The 17,699-nt window shown below is 43.5% G+C and overlaps 1 protein-coding gene across 6 annotated transcripts in view; it reads right to left on the bottom strand.

The window, feature by feature from the left end:
• Positions 1 to 5,326: 5,326 nt before the first annotated feature.
• Positions 5,327 to 17,699, bottom strand: part of SENP1 (SUMO specific peptidase 1) — a 46,436-nt gene continuing 34,063 nt past the window's right edge. For all 6 annotated transcript variants that reach the window (XM_045523627.2, XM_045523630.2, XM_045523625.2 and 3 more), the window contains 5 exons: positions 11,004 to 11,207; positions 10,059 to 10,138; positions 9,039 to 9,123; positions 8,420 to 8,515; positions 5,327 to 7,484 (listed from right to left, as the gene is read on the bottom strand). In XM_045523627.2, the coding sequence (XP_045379583.1) occupies positions 7,422 to 7,484; positions 8,420 to 8,515; positions 9,039 to 9,123; positions 10,059 to 10,138; positions 11,004 to 11,207 (528 nt within the window). In that variant the 3' untranslated portion in view covers positions 5,327 to 7,421. The remainder of the gene's footprint in view (positions 7,485 to 8,419; positions 8,516 to 9,038; positions 9,124 to 10,058; positions 10,139 to 11,003; positions 11,208 to 17,699) is intronic.

Raw genomic sequence — 17,699 nt, 5'->3', positions numbered from 1 at the left:
CTGGCGGCCTCTGCAGGGGCTCTGTGTCCGGAGGTGGGAGGGGGAGCAGGAGGGCACCGGGCTCTGCATTCCTGAGATTCTCAAACCAGTCAGAACGGAATGGCAGAAGAAACCCCATACCGAGGGGACAGAGCCTGAGACACAGACAGAAAGGAAAAGATGAAATGGAGCACCCTGGAGCACCCCAAGTTCTCGAAATGTCCCTCCACGCACACCCCCAATTCCCCAGACCCTGTGGGGATGCGCCGGGTCTGCTTCATGTCTCCCTCCTCACCCCATTCCTTTCCTTAGCCCTTCCCCTTTTGGGGTTAGAACCAGAGGCCTCAAAGGAAAATTGTTGCTAATATGGGTGACCTAGGGTTGGGGACAAGAGAGGAAGCAAAAGAAAAAGAGTAGTTGGAGGAAGGGCTCTCAAAGGAGGAGGGAGGGAATTCCTTAGTACCCCTTTCTAGACAAGCCAAGAGGAAGTGACTCCAAAAGGAGGGAGACCCTGCCATTCTCCTTGACCTTCCAAATTAAGGTGAAGAGACAAGCAAGGGCCTCAACCCTGCTCACGAGAGAAAAGGGGGCGGGCTGGCCCTTGCCGACCTCATGGGAGGCTCTTTTTGGCTTCACGCTGGTGGAGCCCCACAATGTCTAGGTCAGGTGTTTTCCCTGCTGAGACAGAGCAGTGCTGGCTGTGTGAAGTGGCAGGCTGCGGGCTTCAGAGACACACACCCGTGGCTTGGAGTTCCTATTTCTATCCCTGACAATCCGTGGTGAGACTTTGGGCCAGTTATTCAATCTCCATGTGCCTTGTTTTCTCGTCTGAGAAATGGGGACAGTAGTACCTACATCATACACTTGGGAGGATTAAATGAGATAATGCATGCAAAGATTTGATACATAAGGCTGGGGCCAGGGCCTCAATAAATGGTCACTCATTATTATTGGAAGAAGATAGCTCTAAGTGCTAAGTGGATGATGAATTTAAAGCCAGAGACCCTGGGGGAGGAGGCACTGTGACCCGACATGAGGAAGTGAGTGAGGCCTTGAGTAGGGTGGAGGCTGTCAACACGGGAGGGAAGCACTGCTCAGAGATGCTGTTCACTCCTTTAGCAATTCTCTCCTTCAACTCTTTTAGGCACCTGGGACGCAGCAAGAACAGAATAGACATGTTAGTGAGAGACAGATGAGTAAATAATATAGTCAAATATGAAATGATATGGGGAAAACACGAAGGGAGTTAGAGACCATGAGAACTGGGACGTGGGGATGACGGAGGAAGTGAGGGAGTGAGTCAGGACAACATCTGGGGAAAAGCCCTACAGACATAGGAAGCAGCAGGTGGAACGGCCATGAGGCAGAAGCAAGATTGGTTTGTCAGACACCAAGGAGGCCTGTGCTGCCGGCCGAGAGCAGGAGCCCAGGCCGAGCGGTGGGGACGCTGTCAGAGAGACGGTGAGCCACCCCTGCAGGGCCTCACGGGCCCCTGTAGGCAGAGTTGGCCAGGGATGGGCTGATGGGAAATGGGGCACAGGGATACAAAGAAGCAACACATCTTTTCCTGGGGTTCAGAAGAGCATCTGGAACACGAGTTCCTTAAGGAACATGAACCCCACCCCCTTCCCTTTGTAACTTTCTGCAGTGCCCAAGACCAACCCAGTGGGCTGCGGGCAGAGGCTGAGTCTGACTCACAATCAGGACCCCACTTTGAGGGAGTCTTTTCCGCACCTGGGGACAGACATGCAGACCCAGGCAACGGTCAGCTGTCTTTAACCACACTGGGGAATCAGAAAATAAGAGCAGCTTGAAGATTTCCCTCTTCACTCCAATCATGTTCAAATGGCTAAAAATCTTAACCATGTGAGAGAAACGTTAGCACACAAGCATGTCCTGGAGACTACAAGGGGTTCTTCTAACTCAGCACAGATAAAACTATGTCACCAGTATAGTGGAAGATTTTCCAGAAGTTGGTGCTCTCTTGTTTGATTCTTTGGAGTGTGAGCTTTACAGGTAGAGCAGTGGGATCACTCCCTTGAGGTTAGATTGAGGAGAAAGGGGTGTGGGAGAGGCTAGGAGACAAGGGATGCTGTTAGCAGAGTGGCTTGGAAGCCCCGACTGGTGTGTTTGGCTCTGGAGGTTTCTCTGGCCGGCTCCAGAGACATGGTCTGGTCTTAAAAAGTGCCAGAGAGCCACGGATTTGCATGTTATTTGTGTTTCAGGCTTCAATTCCAGGTATGTGGAATGAAATGAATGAATGAACAGTATTCAGACTCCTGGTTAAGGGGTGGACACAGGAATCCAGACCACACTGAGGATCTAATCACTGGTCCAGCTTGGATCAGGAGACATAGACACAGACAGAGACAGAGCAAACAGTCAAAGAGACAGAGAGACAGTCAGAGGGACAAACACCATCAAGTCCTTTTTACCAGGGAGTTTCCAGTCAAAGCAAGAAAGCAAAATCCACAGAATTTATTTTAAATAAATCAACCTTTAAACACCAGGGAGAGAGTCACACGTGGTCAGATGAAGGCAACATCATCCCTGACATCTCCACCTCTGCGCCTCCATCATCCACACCCAGCTTCAAACTGGACCACAGGCCTGAGTCTACCTTCTTGATAATGTCCATTGCTTGGTATCTGCCTAGCTTCTTAAATTAGTTAAACTCTAAGGTCCTTGAGAATGGGTGGCTTTTATTTCCTTGGTCACACTATCTCTTTACTCTACCCTCCAGGGCCCCCAAGCCCAGTGCTTAAACACAGGCTTATTAAACACCTAACTTAAGGGGCTCCCCAGAAATATTAGATGAGGCGAATACCCTCCAGGGACTTAGCTCTGGCCAACAGACAAGACACAGGCAGCATGTGAAAGTCCATTTAAAGGACAAGGCAGACAGAAGGGAACCACAATCTGTAAGGGATGTACAATTTCACTGGAAATAAAGAAGATGTACACAACTGTACATCACAGAAAGATGTGTGGTTTGGAAAAACATACCTTAATTAGCTCATTGGGATAGAGACTGAAGAGCCCTGGAGGACATGCTGGGCTGCAGAGGAAGGGGTTTTTGTTGAGTGCAGGCTGGGGCTTTAGGTGTGGGGCCACGAAGGGGCTGCAGCCTCACTGCAGACTGCTGTGAGTGGACCTTCTTCCCCCAACCCCTGCAACATTGGCTCTCTAAATAAATGTTCACATCAGTTACCCCTCCTCCTCCCCAGCAGGCCAGAGAGAAGCAGCTGGCACTCCTGGCTTGGGGAAAAAAAGCACCAAACTACTCACCTGCCCTCAGTGGCAACATAGGTCTTGGTCCATTCCTGGTGTGAGGGACAGATTATGATACATATGCCATGTGGAGTTCTATTATTTTCTGATTCTAAGGGCTGCAGATGTCCAGATAAGAGATTTTACGATAATGTGATAGGGAAGGCTTCAAGGAGGTGAGACTTAGGGGGTGTGTGTTCTGTGTTATTTGTGAAAGGAATAAGAATCATCGGATGAGGGGTGCCCAGCAAACTGAAAACCCCGGGCTCCTTGCACTCCTCTCTCCACACACTCCCCCTTCCCAGCACCCAAGTTCTGTGAAGGATGGAAGGACAACCTCCACAAGTCAAGCAGTTGATGGTGACTCCTCAGCTTAGAATGCAGAAGTCAGCAACTATGGTCTGTTCCATTAGGAAAAACTGACCTGGGCCTTAACTCTAAGATCAAGCCAGTGTTAATTAACACTGGCCTTAAACTTGACTTTGAATCTCTACCTTGACCGATTTCTATTCCAAGCAGCACGATGGCCCTCAGTAACACTGCAGAATCTTAGACTCTGACAAGACCCTGGACATCTGGTCCAACCACTCCCAGCTGGAATTACCCCCACCCTCTCCCTGACAGGCCAGAGAGGCAGCCTGCATTAACGCTTCCTCAAGGTATATCTTGTAGCTCAGAGTCTCCTAGTTTCTCTTTTCTCTCCCACAGGGGATGCGTGTGCCAGTGGTGACCAGCATGAACCCACTTACCCTTATGGTATGTCCCTCCCCACCTCCAAAACTGGGAATGGGACCTATGGGCTCTTAAAAGGCAGAGATGTTAGGATTCAATGTAGGTGAAATAAGGCCTTGGGCTATAAGGGGAGATGCTGGGCTGAGCCTTACTTGTCCCTTCCCAAATTTTAGGATGAATTTGAAGCTGTGGACAGTGTGCTCCTTGGCAGGGAAATAGGGCCACTTTCCTGGGAGCTCAGTATGTAGCCTGAGTCAACCACAGGGCCTGCTGTCCTATGCGCCTTTTTCTGACTCTCTTGGATGTGTGAACTCCCAGGATGAAGACATCATACTGCACCTCACCTTGGCCCATCCAGGTGGAGCAGGAGATGACAAAGCCCAAGTGTCAGTCATCTCTCTTACTCGGGGACAAGACATATTTGAGAGCCGGAGGGATGGCACAGGAGGACCAGGGGCTGAAACATTAAAAACACTGGGGCTCTTAAGTGAACCCTCCCTCTCTACCCACTGGAGCCTTTTATGGGCCACGTAAAGCCAGGTGGTGATGGACAGACTATGGAATATGGTTGCTGGCAGTGCTTTTCCAGGTCACCTGTGACTACCCAGAAACACTAAAACTTGCAGCTAGCGTTAGATGTTAGCACACTTACAGGGGCTAAAGAAGAGACGTAAATACCACAGAGAAGTAGGAAGCCCCTCATGTAAAGAGGAGTCTATTTACAAAGTCTCCAGGCCAGATGAGGGAAAAGTACTTTTACATTCAACCCTAAACAGGGCTCCTGGGAGCAACAGTGGGTCCCAGGCGAAAAATGAGATGGAATTAGCCTCTGTGCCATGAACCGTGTACTCTCAGATGGGTGGCATGGCCTAACTTCCTCTGTACGGGGTCCAGGAGGGATTACTGGGACTATGGTTTCTGTTGAAGTCTCTGTATTTGGCATCTAGAGCTTATCAACCATCAAATGCTCCTTTTTCGAGGGAGGTAGGTAATCATGAGCTCTGAGCACAGGGGAGGGGACATCGGAGAAAAGGAAAGCAGTAAGCTTCCGTGTGAAGCAGGTTAAACGAGGTTTCGGTGACATGCCCTTGGCCGTGGAACACGGGAATGTCTTACTCCCCCCACCCCCCAATCATCGAGACCCACTTCTAAATGAAGGAAGTTTCCAGATACCAGTCCTGCTCCTGTTGGGCAGCTCTCTGGGAAGAACAGCCCCCACGATATGAGTCTGGTTCCCACCCTGGACCACAACCCATGTCTCAGCTTGGCCCATCCATGCAGGGTAGTCTCAGGATCAGTAACTTCACCTTGTAGGAAACTGCACTGGTCAGAAAGGGGGGCCAAGTTCAGACAGGCTTAACAATTCCTTGTATATTTTTCAAAGTGCTTTTGTTGCATGTTTCATTTTCTGCTATACATGGCAATAAATATTTGTTGCTTTGGTCTGTACAAAAAGTCTGTGAGGAAGGTAAGACAGATGTCATCTAAACGCACAAACAATAAATACAGAGAACCATTATGTTCTGAGTCCCCCCAGACAATAGCAAGAGAGCCTGAAAAAACTCAGGTCTTTTGATTCATGGTCCAAATCTATACCATATTGCCACCTTTCAAGTTGTCACTTAAACACATTAAGTACCAAGAATAAATGTTCAGGAGTCTCACAATGAGCCTGCATGCCACAGCTTTCCAGAAGAGAATGTGAAAAGTCCCAGCAACTCATATATAGAAAGCTATTTATTTCCTATAGAAAACACCAAAAAAAAAAAAAAAAAAGTAAAGGAAAAAAAGCAAGAAAGAAAGAAAGAAGGGGGGAAAAAAAAAAAGAAAAGGAAAGGAAAGAAAGAAAACAAAGAAAAGAAAAGATGGTCTTCCCCCAAAGGCAGGCAGTATGAAAAAGGTAGGACATCTGGTTGCTGGAGTGGATACAGTAACATTCAGTTAACAATGGAATATTTAAAAAAAATAGTTTTCTTTTCAAATTGTAACCTGTGGTAACACATAGAAAAATGTACTAAACAAGCTTGGTATAAAACAGAGTAAAATTTTCAAATAAGCCCAGGGAGAAAGCACAATGTTGGAAAGGATGAGGTACAAGGGAAGAGGAAAAAGATTTTATACAAAACTACCTATTACAATACAGAAAAAAGTATAAAACGTTCCTATTTTGGAACTTAAGTAGAAAATGACACTGGCATTGGATCATTTCACTATCTAGCCTGAGGAACGCTCAGAGGGTTGGGGAGATTCTACGAAGAACAAAAGGAGTAGCAGTTTTTCAAACTCAAGTTGATCAGTCCAAATTCCACCCGTTTTCCAGTTGAAAATCTTGCCTCCCTCTATAACCTCTACCCCTAAGCCAAAATTTATCCAGGCCTCAAAATATTCTGTTAGGAAGTCCACAAACACCCTACACATAGAGGCTGGGGACTGTGCGTGCTAGAGCTAAATTTGGAAAATGGTAATAAATCTACAGGCTAAAATGGTGAACACATTCAGCCTTTAAAAAAAAAACAAAAACATATCCCTGTGAAATATATATATATATATTAAATTTTCTGTGGTTAGAAACATATTTAGACTAGCTAGCCACAGACCAAACTAGACCTGCATTCATCCAATGCTGGAATTTTATGCTAAAGACTGAGGTCCTTCTTCTTCTTGGTCAGAAGCAGGCAGCAGTAGAAGCGGTGCCTTGTTGCTCCACTCAACCGCTCCCTGGGTGGGTCTTCCCCGCCATGTGCGTGAGCACATGCAAACCTCTGCTTTTAAGGAAAGGACTGCCTGGCACTTCGGGATCCACCTAGGGCTCATGTGTTGTGCCTCAGGAGAGGACGAAGCTACAGATGATAGAACAGCCTTGCACAGAAGCAGACGGATTTCACAAAGGGGCATATAAATAGGAAAGTCCTAGGGGAGGGACTTATGCAGGTGCCCCAAAGTCCAGTTTACAGTCACTTTCCTGATGACACATCTTGAAAATCTTGTGTGTATGTATGTGTGCGTGTATATGCTGGTGGTTTTCATCCCTACCTTTTTGCCCACATCCTTCCCTACCTCTTAGTAAGGCCTAACAACAAGAGTTTATATGAAACCAAGAGTCTTTCCAAGCTTCTCTCAGGCCCCTAACTAGGGACTGAGAGAGGCTGGAGCCCTTTGAAAACAAGATGGCAGAACTGAAGAAGTGAAAAGCAGTCTCTCTCTTCAGCTTCGGGATGTCCCTCACCCCTTTCACAGCACCAAAGTTTCTTTGCAAAAATAGTATCTGAGATACAAAAGGAAAGGCAGATGTGCTTGTGAATGCATCTCTCCAGGGCCTGGTCCAGGATCAAGGACTTAACAAGAACAGAGGGTTGGGAGCAGCTGTTTCCAAGGTCTCCAGCTGTAGACAACAAAGAGCTAGTCCCCCACAAGGTCCATGTCTGCTGATGAGACGGTCTTCACAAGAGCTTTCGGTGGAGGATCTCCCAGACCATCCGCTTCCGGAAGTACGGCATGTGTTGCTGGAGGAACACAGAGACAGCCTTACTTTCATTTCTTGTATGCAGACCCAACATTCCTTTCCTTCTTGAGGTTTTTAACTAAAATAGTCTCAGCTGAATTTCTAACCTTTCAAGTTGCTCATTCTTGATTACAAGTGATTTTTTCTTTCTGTTGCTTTTTTCTATTCCTATCTCTACTGCTCTTTTCCATTGCTGTAACCTTAGAAGTTTTATTGGGCATCACCAGGAGTCTCCAGGCTATACCCAGATGTCTTCAAGAATTTTGAGAATGGTGTCTATCAAGTCCTCTATGCTGAACTTTTAAGAGGATATGAGATCTGAGGTCTGAAAATAAAAAACTCACTTTTTATGGGAAGAGTGATGGAAACTGCAAGAATCAGCTCCACCCAAAGGCTATGGGGGAAAAATCTGATAAAGCCATTCACTTAAACAGAAGTAAAGGGTTAAGTGGAGGACACAGAATAAACCATAATCTCTGGTCTTAATCCACTTTGGTCTCTGAAGGATCATGTGGACAGAAATAAACAATCACAATGAGAAGTGAGGGGCAGGGGAGGAGGGCAGCACAAGAAATTACACCAGGAAATTAAGGTGTGGCCTGTTCCAAAATTCAACCGCTATCCAAATAAAGGGAAACTGAAGCAAACTTGTTCTGGCCCAGTTTGCTTCTTACAGGATTTGAGGTAGGCGAGGGAGATGAGTAGAGAAGGCTCTGCTGTTGCCCAGGATTCCTGGACTACAGTATGTGAGGTACGGTAACACAGGGCGTGGCCCACCACTCTCCTCCTTTCTTGTGACGTGGCACAGGCAGTAACCACCCGAGTTACGAGCCACAGGCTAAAGCAGGCCTCCTAAGCGGAGCAAGTGGAGAGAAAGACATCCAGGCGGGCAGCCTGGAGTCAGGGTGCTCACAGAGCTCCTTCCTGAGGGCTCACCTGTGTGAAGTTGATTGGTCTGTCTTTGGTAATGCAGTCAGCATATTTGCAGGCAAACATGCCACAGTCACTTCCATTCATCTGCTGTGGAATTTCCTGAAAGGCCAAAAACAACAAAAAGGTGACATCTTTCTAAGCTTCCTTCTTTATTAGATTATAAGTAAGAACCAAAGGATACACATTTTATAGGTCTCCTTGAATTTTGAAGGACGACCCTGGTGCCCATCTCAGAACAACAGAGGGCTCAGAGGGAAAAATACAGCATCTCAGTCAGGCCTGTGTACTTCATATTAATCATTCAGCAGACTGTCTGAGACTTCCATGACAGCCCAGGGTGCAAAAACTGGTCCCTCCTACAAGAGCCAATCTGCAAACATTTCCCACAGAAATGAAAAGCTTAGCAAAACAGCTTGGCATTTAGAAAACCTAGTTCTTCATAAGAAACGCACCCCTAGTTTTCCCACAGACAGCTTACTCTGTCTTCCCCATGGAACCAAACAACCAAGCTGAGGTCAGGCTGGACACTGAGACAGAAGGTCCCTGGGGTAGGAGTAACAGCCTTTTCTTTCCAAATATCCTCATTTCAGGACATCCCCCCCCCCATCAGGATGAAATGTACCTGGCTTTTCTTGCTGAAGAGCTGCCAGCCATTGGTGTCAAACTCTCTCCTTTTCTTGTCAATGCTTTCTTGCTTTAGGTATTGCCTGAAGGTATTGGGAAAGAATGAGATGAGCTTGGGCAGCACTAATGACAGCTGCGCTCAAAGAATGGGGCTGACAATCCTTACTGCACTTATAAGAAAAACAGTATATACTGCTGGGCAGGGGATCTTTGGACTGCCAGGCTTCCTTTGGAACCTCCACAGTTCACACCCGCCCTGTCAATCCAAGAGAAACATGACCTCTGTCTCTGATACCTGGGCTCCTTCTACCTACTGTCCCTCCTGAGGAACGAGTTTTGATTCTTTTCCTTCATTTATATGGTCCTTTAGAACTCAACCTAATGGAAGAAAAATGTTTCTCTAGCAATATCAAAGTATTTATTTATTTATAGTCTCGATTCTCCTGTGTGAAAATTCAATCCAAATCAACAATTTGTTGAGTGCTCACCTCATACAGAGCACTCTTCTTACGTGCAAACTGCTCACCTTTCTGGAACCTACCTCCTCCTGGCCACTAGAGTGGTACAGTGAGGAGTGTACATTTCAGAAAGAGCAACACATGGGATATAAAGACATTTGCATTCTGGTTCCCAGTTGAGCCACTAGCTAGTAGAAGCTGAGCAAATCAGAGTCACCTCTGTGGGTCTTGATTTCTTCATCTGAAAAATTAGGAGGTTGGAGTAGATGATTTCTAAGTAGTTTCCGTATCTCTATGTAAATACCCACATCTCTATGTATATACCCACTCTAGACCTTGGTGCACCGAGACAGTAATTACCCCCATTAGGGCATATTTTTGGTATTATTATATTATTATTAAACTTTACTTACTTGGATGGAAAATATCCATTCTTACTCAATATAAAGCTTTCCTTTATTAATCACTCCACTGAAAGTATCAGAGAACTGAGTTCAGTAGCTGTAAAAGCACAGCATATACCCAACACCGAACTCTTCTCTTCCCAACTCCCTACTTACAAGAGGATCCTGCAGGCTTCATTATTTATCCCACCCATAGAGTCGTAATAGGTAATATTCTTCTTTCTAAAGTCCACAACCTGGAAATAAAAAAAAAATCTGTGTTTATGAAGTGAAGAAAACTGGTTTCTCAGCTTTCCCTCCCCTGGAACTTGGAACCCTCTGCCAGATTTCCTGTGAAATCATGACGTGTGTGATGGGAACTCTGGATTATACCATGCTTCATCAGCAGGGGAAAGAAGAACAGGGGGATTATTTACTTAGAACTATAAAGGAGGCTCATTGACTGCTGGCCCCAGTCACTGCCCTGAAACCTTTTCCCAGAATTCAGGGCCTCCATCTGCAGTGTGGGCAACGCTGAAGACACAACATGCTCTTGAGAGAATGTAAGCTGAGTGAAATCATTTCCACAAAACTTTAGAAAGATGGTAAAAGATTCTGGGTTTGGTTTCTTTACCTGGAGAATTTTATTTTGGCTTTATAAAGCTTTTCAAATGTAATTCAAAACAAATTATGGAACAACACTTATACTATTATTAATATATTAAGCTAATGTATCCATGTTCTCATAGTCAAAAAATATTAAATTACCAACTATGGAAGGCAAATCAAGATTAGGCAGAAAATGACAGTCACAGAATATGAGCTGGCAGCATCATTAAGAAGTCACTTTTTCTCCTCATGCTTTGCCCTGAGGCTGCTTTGACTTATAACTCCCTTTTAAAATATTTCCAGAAAAGGAAATTCCACAACTTTCTTCAAAGTCTAAGTATCTCCCACTCTTGACAGGGAATTCACTGATCTATCCAATTTTTAGACAACTAAATGCTACTCTTTCTCTCAGTCACCTAGTGAAAATGCAGAAATAATATTCACTACTGTCTGTGTGCTCAACAATTACATAGATTTCTTTTAAATTTTATCAAACATAAAAGAGGTACTCACAGCAAGACACCAGTGCACTCCTAGGTGAATGGGCACCAAAAGAATGTCAACAGAAAATACATCCACTTTCTTCGTCCAACGTTTCACTGCTTGATAACCAGCAGTTTTTAACTTAGTGAAAAAAAAGGTATTAAATGCGTGCACACTTGGTAACCCCTTCTCTTTACTTCGCTCCATCAGCATATTCATGTAGAAATTGATGATCTATGGGAAGAAAGTACATGTATTAAAATAGATACTCTGGCCTTTCAAAATAGTTGTGTTGGATGAAGGAAGTGTGGGTACTTATATATACATGGTTCAGGATTCATACAGGCAGAAGTTGGCCAGACCTGCAGAAGACTGAAGATTAGGTTAAAAAACTGGAGACTGAGGAGGAAGGGGTGCTACAAGGTGACATTCGGAGAAAGGGAAAGGCAGGAGTACAAGCAGTTTAATAGGGCACATTAGCAGTCCCTTTAATCTACTGGGACTGTAAGAAATTTAAATAAATCCTGAGCTCAGAGTCTAGTGTTAATAAAGCTAAGATCAGCAGTTCAGTCCTTCTAGGTAGGTCTATTGATTTTGCACAAAGATAGAGAACTCTTCTTCATGACTAAAGAATGCATTTTCAGCCTAACAAGTCACCTAGCAGAAGCAAACTGTTTCAGTCTCAGGTAGAACTGAGTGACAAGATAAACCATCATCCATAATGGAAACACATCTCTAAACTGATTGTAGCTCAGCAATGTCTCCTTCACAGAGGCAGACGATGAGACCTGAAAGCAAAATCACAAACATGAACAGTAAAGCTCTCCCCCAGAATCTATATGCTTAGCTTTCTCATTTTTGTCAGTTCCATTTATGCCTTCAATATCAAGTATAAGTGAAAGAAATTCAAATGCTTAATACGGGAGACATGTTAATGAAACTATGTGTTCTCTAATAGTGACTGTCGTCCATCATTCCTTTAGGTCCAGGACTCCTTGGTACTAAAGCTTGAAAGTTACTGTGCCGGAAGTTACTGCATACTTACTTTATGTGGCCAGCTGAGGTCAGGCCAGTGTGTGTCAACTGCAAGGAATGAATGGGCTAACTGATCCACAGCTTGGAAATATGACTAAGAAAACAGGCACATTTTTCAGAATGCTTTTTGGGGACTGGGAAAACGCCCCCGTCCTTTGACAAATATTTACACACTAGGATGCCAGAGCAGTGAGCTACTGCTCAACAGTAGGCAACTACATGCTGGGCAGGCGGCAGGGAACACGGCCAGGAACACACCGGAGCATGGTCTAGACTAGAGAAAGGGCCTACAGATGAGGCTGCCTAGGCAGCTGCAGGGAAACCACGCTCACCATGAGGCAGAGCTGTGAAGGTGGCGGCGGGGAAAGCGAGGGCTAAAGAAAGACACTGTTCTGCCTGCATCTCTGAAGGCTGAGTAACAGGCCCAGAGGGCTCAGGCTGTGGCTAATCCTCTGCCTCGTGTGATGCCCAATAGGGACGAGTGATGATCAATCAAGACACAATTAGAATTATCTCAAATCCCAGTTTTCAATCTAACTGCTACCAAGAATAATGGTGCTAAAGGATGCTTCTAGACTTGTGAAGGCAGCCAGGGATGCAGGAGCATCTGCCCAGAAGGACAGATTTCTAGGCTATAAACTACATTCTGCAGTGAGAGAAAATCAGCAAGAAGGGACTGGTTCCTCTGGGACTCTATCCCGTAATATTAGCCACATTATGAGGCAAAACCCTTTAATCCGAGCAGTGAAGGGAACAGGCAGACAAGCTGTCAGTCACCATACGCCAAACCCTTCATGGGGCAGACAAGTTGTATATTACGACAGGCAAAAAGGACTTAGGGTGGAGGTGGAAGGAACTGCAGAGAGGTAAGGACAGCCAGGCACGTGAAAGCTATGGAGATCTAGCTCCTGCAGGTGCCCATCAGGGGCTCTATCACCTTTGGGATCATCACCTTGAAGTAAAAAGCATGAGCTAAGTGAGTATCGTGCTACACCGGGCTATCCTACTTTCCAGGAGGAAAGAGTTCCAAATACCAACTAAGTTTAGCCGGACCTACTCAGCCTCTGTTGTTTGGTTTCTTATTTTATTATTTTGAGAGAGTGGACTACAAAGCTGAAGACCAACCCAGCTGAACAGGAACAGAGACCTAGTGGTCAGGACACCACACTGAGAATCCCTCTTCCATTGCTTTAGTTCTGCCTCCAGCCAAGGTCTTTCCACTGAGAGGGAAATAAATGGCTTCCTCCAAAGTCAGCTTACTAACTAGCTCTAGGGAGAGATCTGGGTTCTTTTTCACTTTCCTTGTATCACAGTAGGTGGGAGCTCGGTGGCCTCAATGTTCCCTCCCATTAGCTGAGGATGTGTAATCTGACATCTGAGGCAGAATCTAAATCCAAATTTCCCTCCTCAGTTTTTCAGCTATTACTCTGTCCAAAGGAGGGAAAGTGCCATAGTTCAGCCAAGACACAATCGCACCAAAAAAAAAAAAAAAAAAAAAAAGCTAGGAGTTAGGAGAACAAAAAGAAGCCTACACATCATTTCACAGAGGAGGGCTAAAGATGAAAAAAAAAAAAAAGAAAGAAATGAGAGATGGGATCTCAGTGCTCAAGCTGAAAGAGAAGCAGTGACAGTCAGGACATTTGCTTGCATTCTGTGAAGACAAGGGTCCCTCCCCTTGCGTGGTGAGAGCCTTTCTGCACACAGGACTCTTAGCGCCAGAGAACCTTGAACCCCCTTTGGAGGAGGGGCTAAGAATAGTAAAGCAGCTCTGTGCCCACTGCTTGCCTTGCACTCATCGCTCCTGCTGGGGCCCATGCTTGCCTCTGCTCACCGCGGCTCCCGGTGCCTAAGGAGCTGCCCTTCCTGCTGCCTTCACAGCCTTGGCCATGAGCGCCTGCTTGTCTATGCAGCCCTGTTTGGGGGTGGAATGGTTGTTTATAGTGTCTTGTTCCTTTGTGATTTTATTTGAAGAGCTGCCAGGCCGAAGCTGAAAAAAGCTTCTCTTTAAAAGAAAAGCCCACAATGTTTTCAAACTAAGGACTCAATCCTTTTCCTGTATGTTACCACAATGATATAAATGACTATTGCTATTTGAATCTTCCTTCTCATGCAGTAAACCAGCCAAACTATGTTTTCTCGTGCGTTTTGAAGTAAATCATTTCACTAACAGTAAAGTCCTGACTTTTAACCCTCCCCAACTTCACATTCTGAACCCTTGTAACTGGCTTAGGAGAAAAATGTTCTAAAAGTCCTGAGCATGACTGCTCCTGAGCAGAGACCAAGACAAGTTTTAGGGGAAAAAAGCTGTTTTTCCTACTTTTCTTCTCTTGATTTTCCCCTCTACATCCTCATTCTGATTTCTAAATTTGATCTCTCTTTATCAACCACAAAACCCAAAAGACTAACCAAGCAACAGCACCTGAATATTATGAGTCAAAAGGTCACTCACTTCTAAGACCTCATCTAATAATATTAAAGAAACCAAGAAGACCGACTTCAGATAAACTATGTTACTTCACCCATCACTGTGCCCAGGATTTTTCTCACAAGCAAATTCAAGTAACAAATTATTAGAATTAATGCCAAAGTTTTAGAGAAAGACAGGCAGGCAAAACCTACTTTTACAGAATCATGACAACTGTAATTACTTTTCTCCCTGTGACCTCCACATAAATCCCTGGTTTATCAAAAGGACTAGTGCCAGTAAGAAACACTTTAAAGAGGTAAACTATAATGATGTGGAATCTTCCAATGAGTCATGTTAGAAACACTATAACTTCCATTCTGATCATTTTATTCCACATGTAAGAGTACACAGCATACGGCAGACCCATCATATTCACTTAACTAATTTATCTCATTTTGTCTAATTCCCTCCCCAACCCGTTCTTATTTTGAAAGGAAAACTGATTCCCTGTGCTAGGTTTGTCTAGTTGGATTTAAGGTTTTGTTAAGCTGTTTCCTCTCTCACTGAGAAACACTTAGATTTAACTTCTCCTTGAAAACAATTAATTATTGAGAGAGAGGTGCTGAAATCTCCAACAGTAGTTATAGATCTGTTTTCCCTTCCAGATTTTTCAGGTTTCGCTTCATGTATTTTGAAGTCCTGGTATTAGGTGCGCACGTATCTAGGCTGTTAATCCTCTTGGTTCACCTACCCCTTTAACACCATGAAATGTCTATCACTGGTAATATTCCTTGCTCTTAAATCTACTTGGTGCGGTATTAATACTGTTACTTAATCTGTCTTTTATTTAGTATTTGCATGGTATATTTTTTCCATCCTTTTATTTTTAATCTACCTGTATTCACATTTAAAATAGGTTTCTTGTAGACAGATTTTTTTAAACTTATCTGCCAATCTCTGCCTTTTAACGGGATGTTTAACTTACACTGTCCAATATGGTAGCCACTGGCCAAATGTGACTGTTGAGCACTAGAAATACAACTAATACAAATTGTGTTATAAGTGTAAAATGCATATATTTTAAAGAGAAGTTAAAATAGATCATTAATAATATTTTAATACTTATTACATGCCAAAATAACATTTTGTATATATTGGGTTAAATAAAACATACTATAAAAATTAATTTTACCCTTTAATTTTTAATGTGACTACTAGAAAACTTAAAATTACATACGTGGCTCACATTATATTTCTATTGGGCATGATAGGTTAGATTATCTACATTTAATGTGATTATTGAGATGGCTGGGTTAAATCTACCATGTTGCCTTTTTTTTTTTTTTTTTTCTATTTGCCCCATCTGTTCTTTGTATCCCTCTTCTTTTCCTGCCTTTCTTTGGGTTGAGCATTTTTTAATTCTATTTTCTCTCCATTACTGGCTTATTAACTATGCCTCTTTGTTTTTTTGTTTTTATTTTTAACTGGTTGCTCTAGGAGGTATAATACATGTCTTTAACGTGCCATAGTTTCTCTTCACATAACATTATACCACTTCATGTACTGTGCAAGCATCTTAGACAAGTACGTGCTTCCACTTCCCCCCTCCTTTGTGTTATGACTGTCATACATTTTACTTCAACATGTTATAAATCCCACAGTATGTTGTTTTATTTTTGCTTTAACTAGTCAACTGTCTTTAACTGTCTTTCAGAGATATTAAAAAATGAGAGCATTTCCCCTGCTCTTCATTCCTATGTGTAGATTCAAACTTTCACCTTATATTTTTCTTCTACCTGAAAAAAATCCTTTAATATTTATCATATAGGTCTGCCCATGATGAATTCTCTCAGTATTTGCCTAAAAAAGTATAGCCTTAGTTTATTTTTCCCTTTTTTTAAATTGAAGCACAGTTAGCCTTAGTTTTTGAAGATATATTTGTTGATATAGAATTTAGGCTGACAACTATTTTTTTTCCCCCGTAGTACTTTAAAAGATGTAGCTACATTGTATTCTGGCCTTCATGGTTTCTGACAGATCTTCGTTCCTCTGTATATAAGGTGTTCCTTTTCCTCTGCTTTTATTATTTTTCTCTTTATCAATGTTTTTCAGCAATTTGATTATTATACATTTCAGTAGGTTGTTTCTTCTACTTGGGGTATGCTGAATTTCTTAGCTCTGTCAGTATAATGTTCCCAAATTTGGAAAATCTTTAACCATTATTTCTTTAAACATTTTTCCTAATACCACCGACACCCCACCTTTCCTCCTGGGACTCCAATTACGTGCTTAGACTGCCTGACACTGTCCCAGAGCTCACTGAAGCTCTAGCCATCTTTTTCCTGTTTCATTTGGATGGGTCCTATTGCTGTATCCTCATGTTCACTAATTTTTCCTTCCACTGAGTCTGATCTACTATTAATCGGATCTCATGTATTTTTTATTTCAGATACTGTATTTTTCATCTCTAGAAGTTCAATTTGGATCTTTTCTTTATATCTGCCATTTCTTTCCTCATAATGTCCATTTTCCTCTACTTTCCTGAACATATAGAATATGTTTATGATATGTTTTAATATCTTTGTTGGCTAATTCTGTCATTTTGTCTCTTCTGAGTGTTTCCATAGTGATTGTTGTTTTGTTTTTTTTTTTCCCTTGTTATATGTTCCTGTCACTTTGCATGCCCAGGAATTTTTAATTGGATGCTAGAAATTGTGAATTTCACATTGTTGTTGGGTTTTGTTGTTACTAGAATTTGCTGTATTCCTTTAAATATTGTTGGGCTTTGTTCTGTAATATAGTTACTTAGATCAGTTTCAAGCTTTTAAGACTCATATTTAAGCTTGTTACCATGGGTCCACAGCAGCCTTATTCTAGGGCCAGTTTGGCTCCATTCCTGAGGCAATGGCCTACTGAGGACTCTATTCAACACCCCAAGGCTTTTCTACTCTAGCTGGTTGGGACACGAACAATTCTTGGCACCTGTGTTAGCTCTCAGGCTTGCTCTGATTCCTTCTTTCTGGTGGTTCTTTCCCCAGCCTCTGGGTGGTTCCTTCCCATATATGTACAGATCAGTACTCAGCCAAAGATTTGCAGGGGGCCCTCTGCACATCTCTGGAGCTTTCCCTTTGTGCAGGAACCTCCCCTTCAGGATTTACCTCACAAACCGTAGCTACTTTGGCCTCCCTGAACTCTGAACGCTGTCTCCTCCAATCTCCAAGACTGCCAGGCACTGCCAGGTTTTACCAGCTCTTTACCCTCAACATATCACCCTAGTAAGCTGG

Source organism: Camelus bactrianus, chromosome 12 (assembly GCF_048773025.1).
Source record: "Camelus bactrianus isolate YW-2024 breed Bactrian camel chromosome 12, ASM4877302v1, whole genome shotgun sequence".
NCBI lineage: Eukaryota > Metazoa > Chordata > Mammalia > Artiodactyla > Camelidae > Camelus > Camelus bactrianus.
Note: the sequence above shows the minus strand (reverse complement) of the source record. Positions and strands in the feature narration are given on the sequence as shown.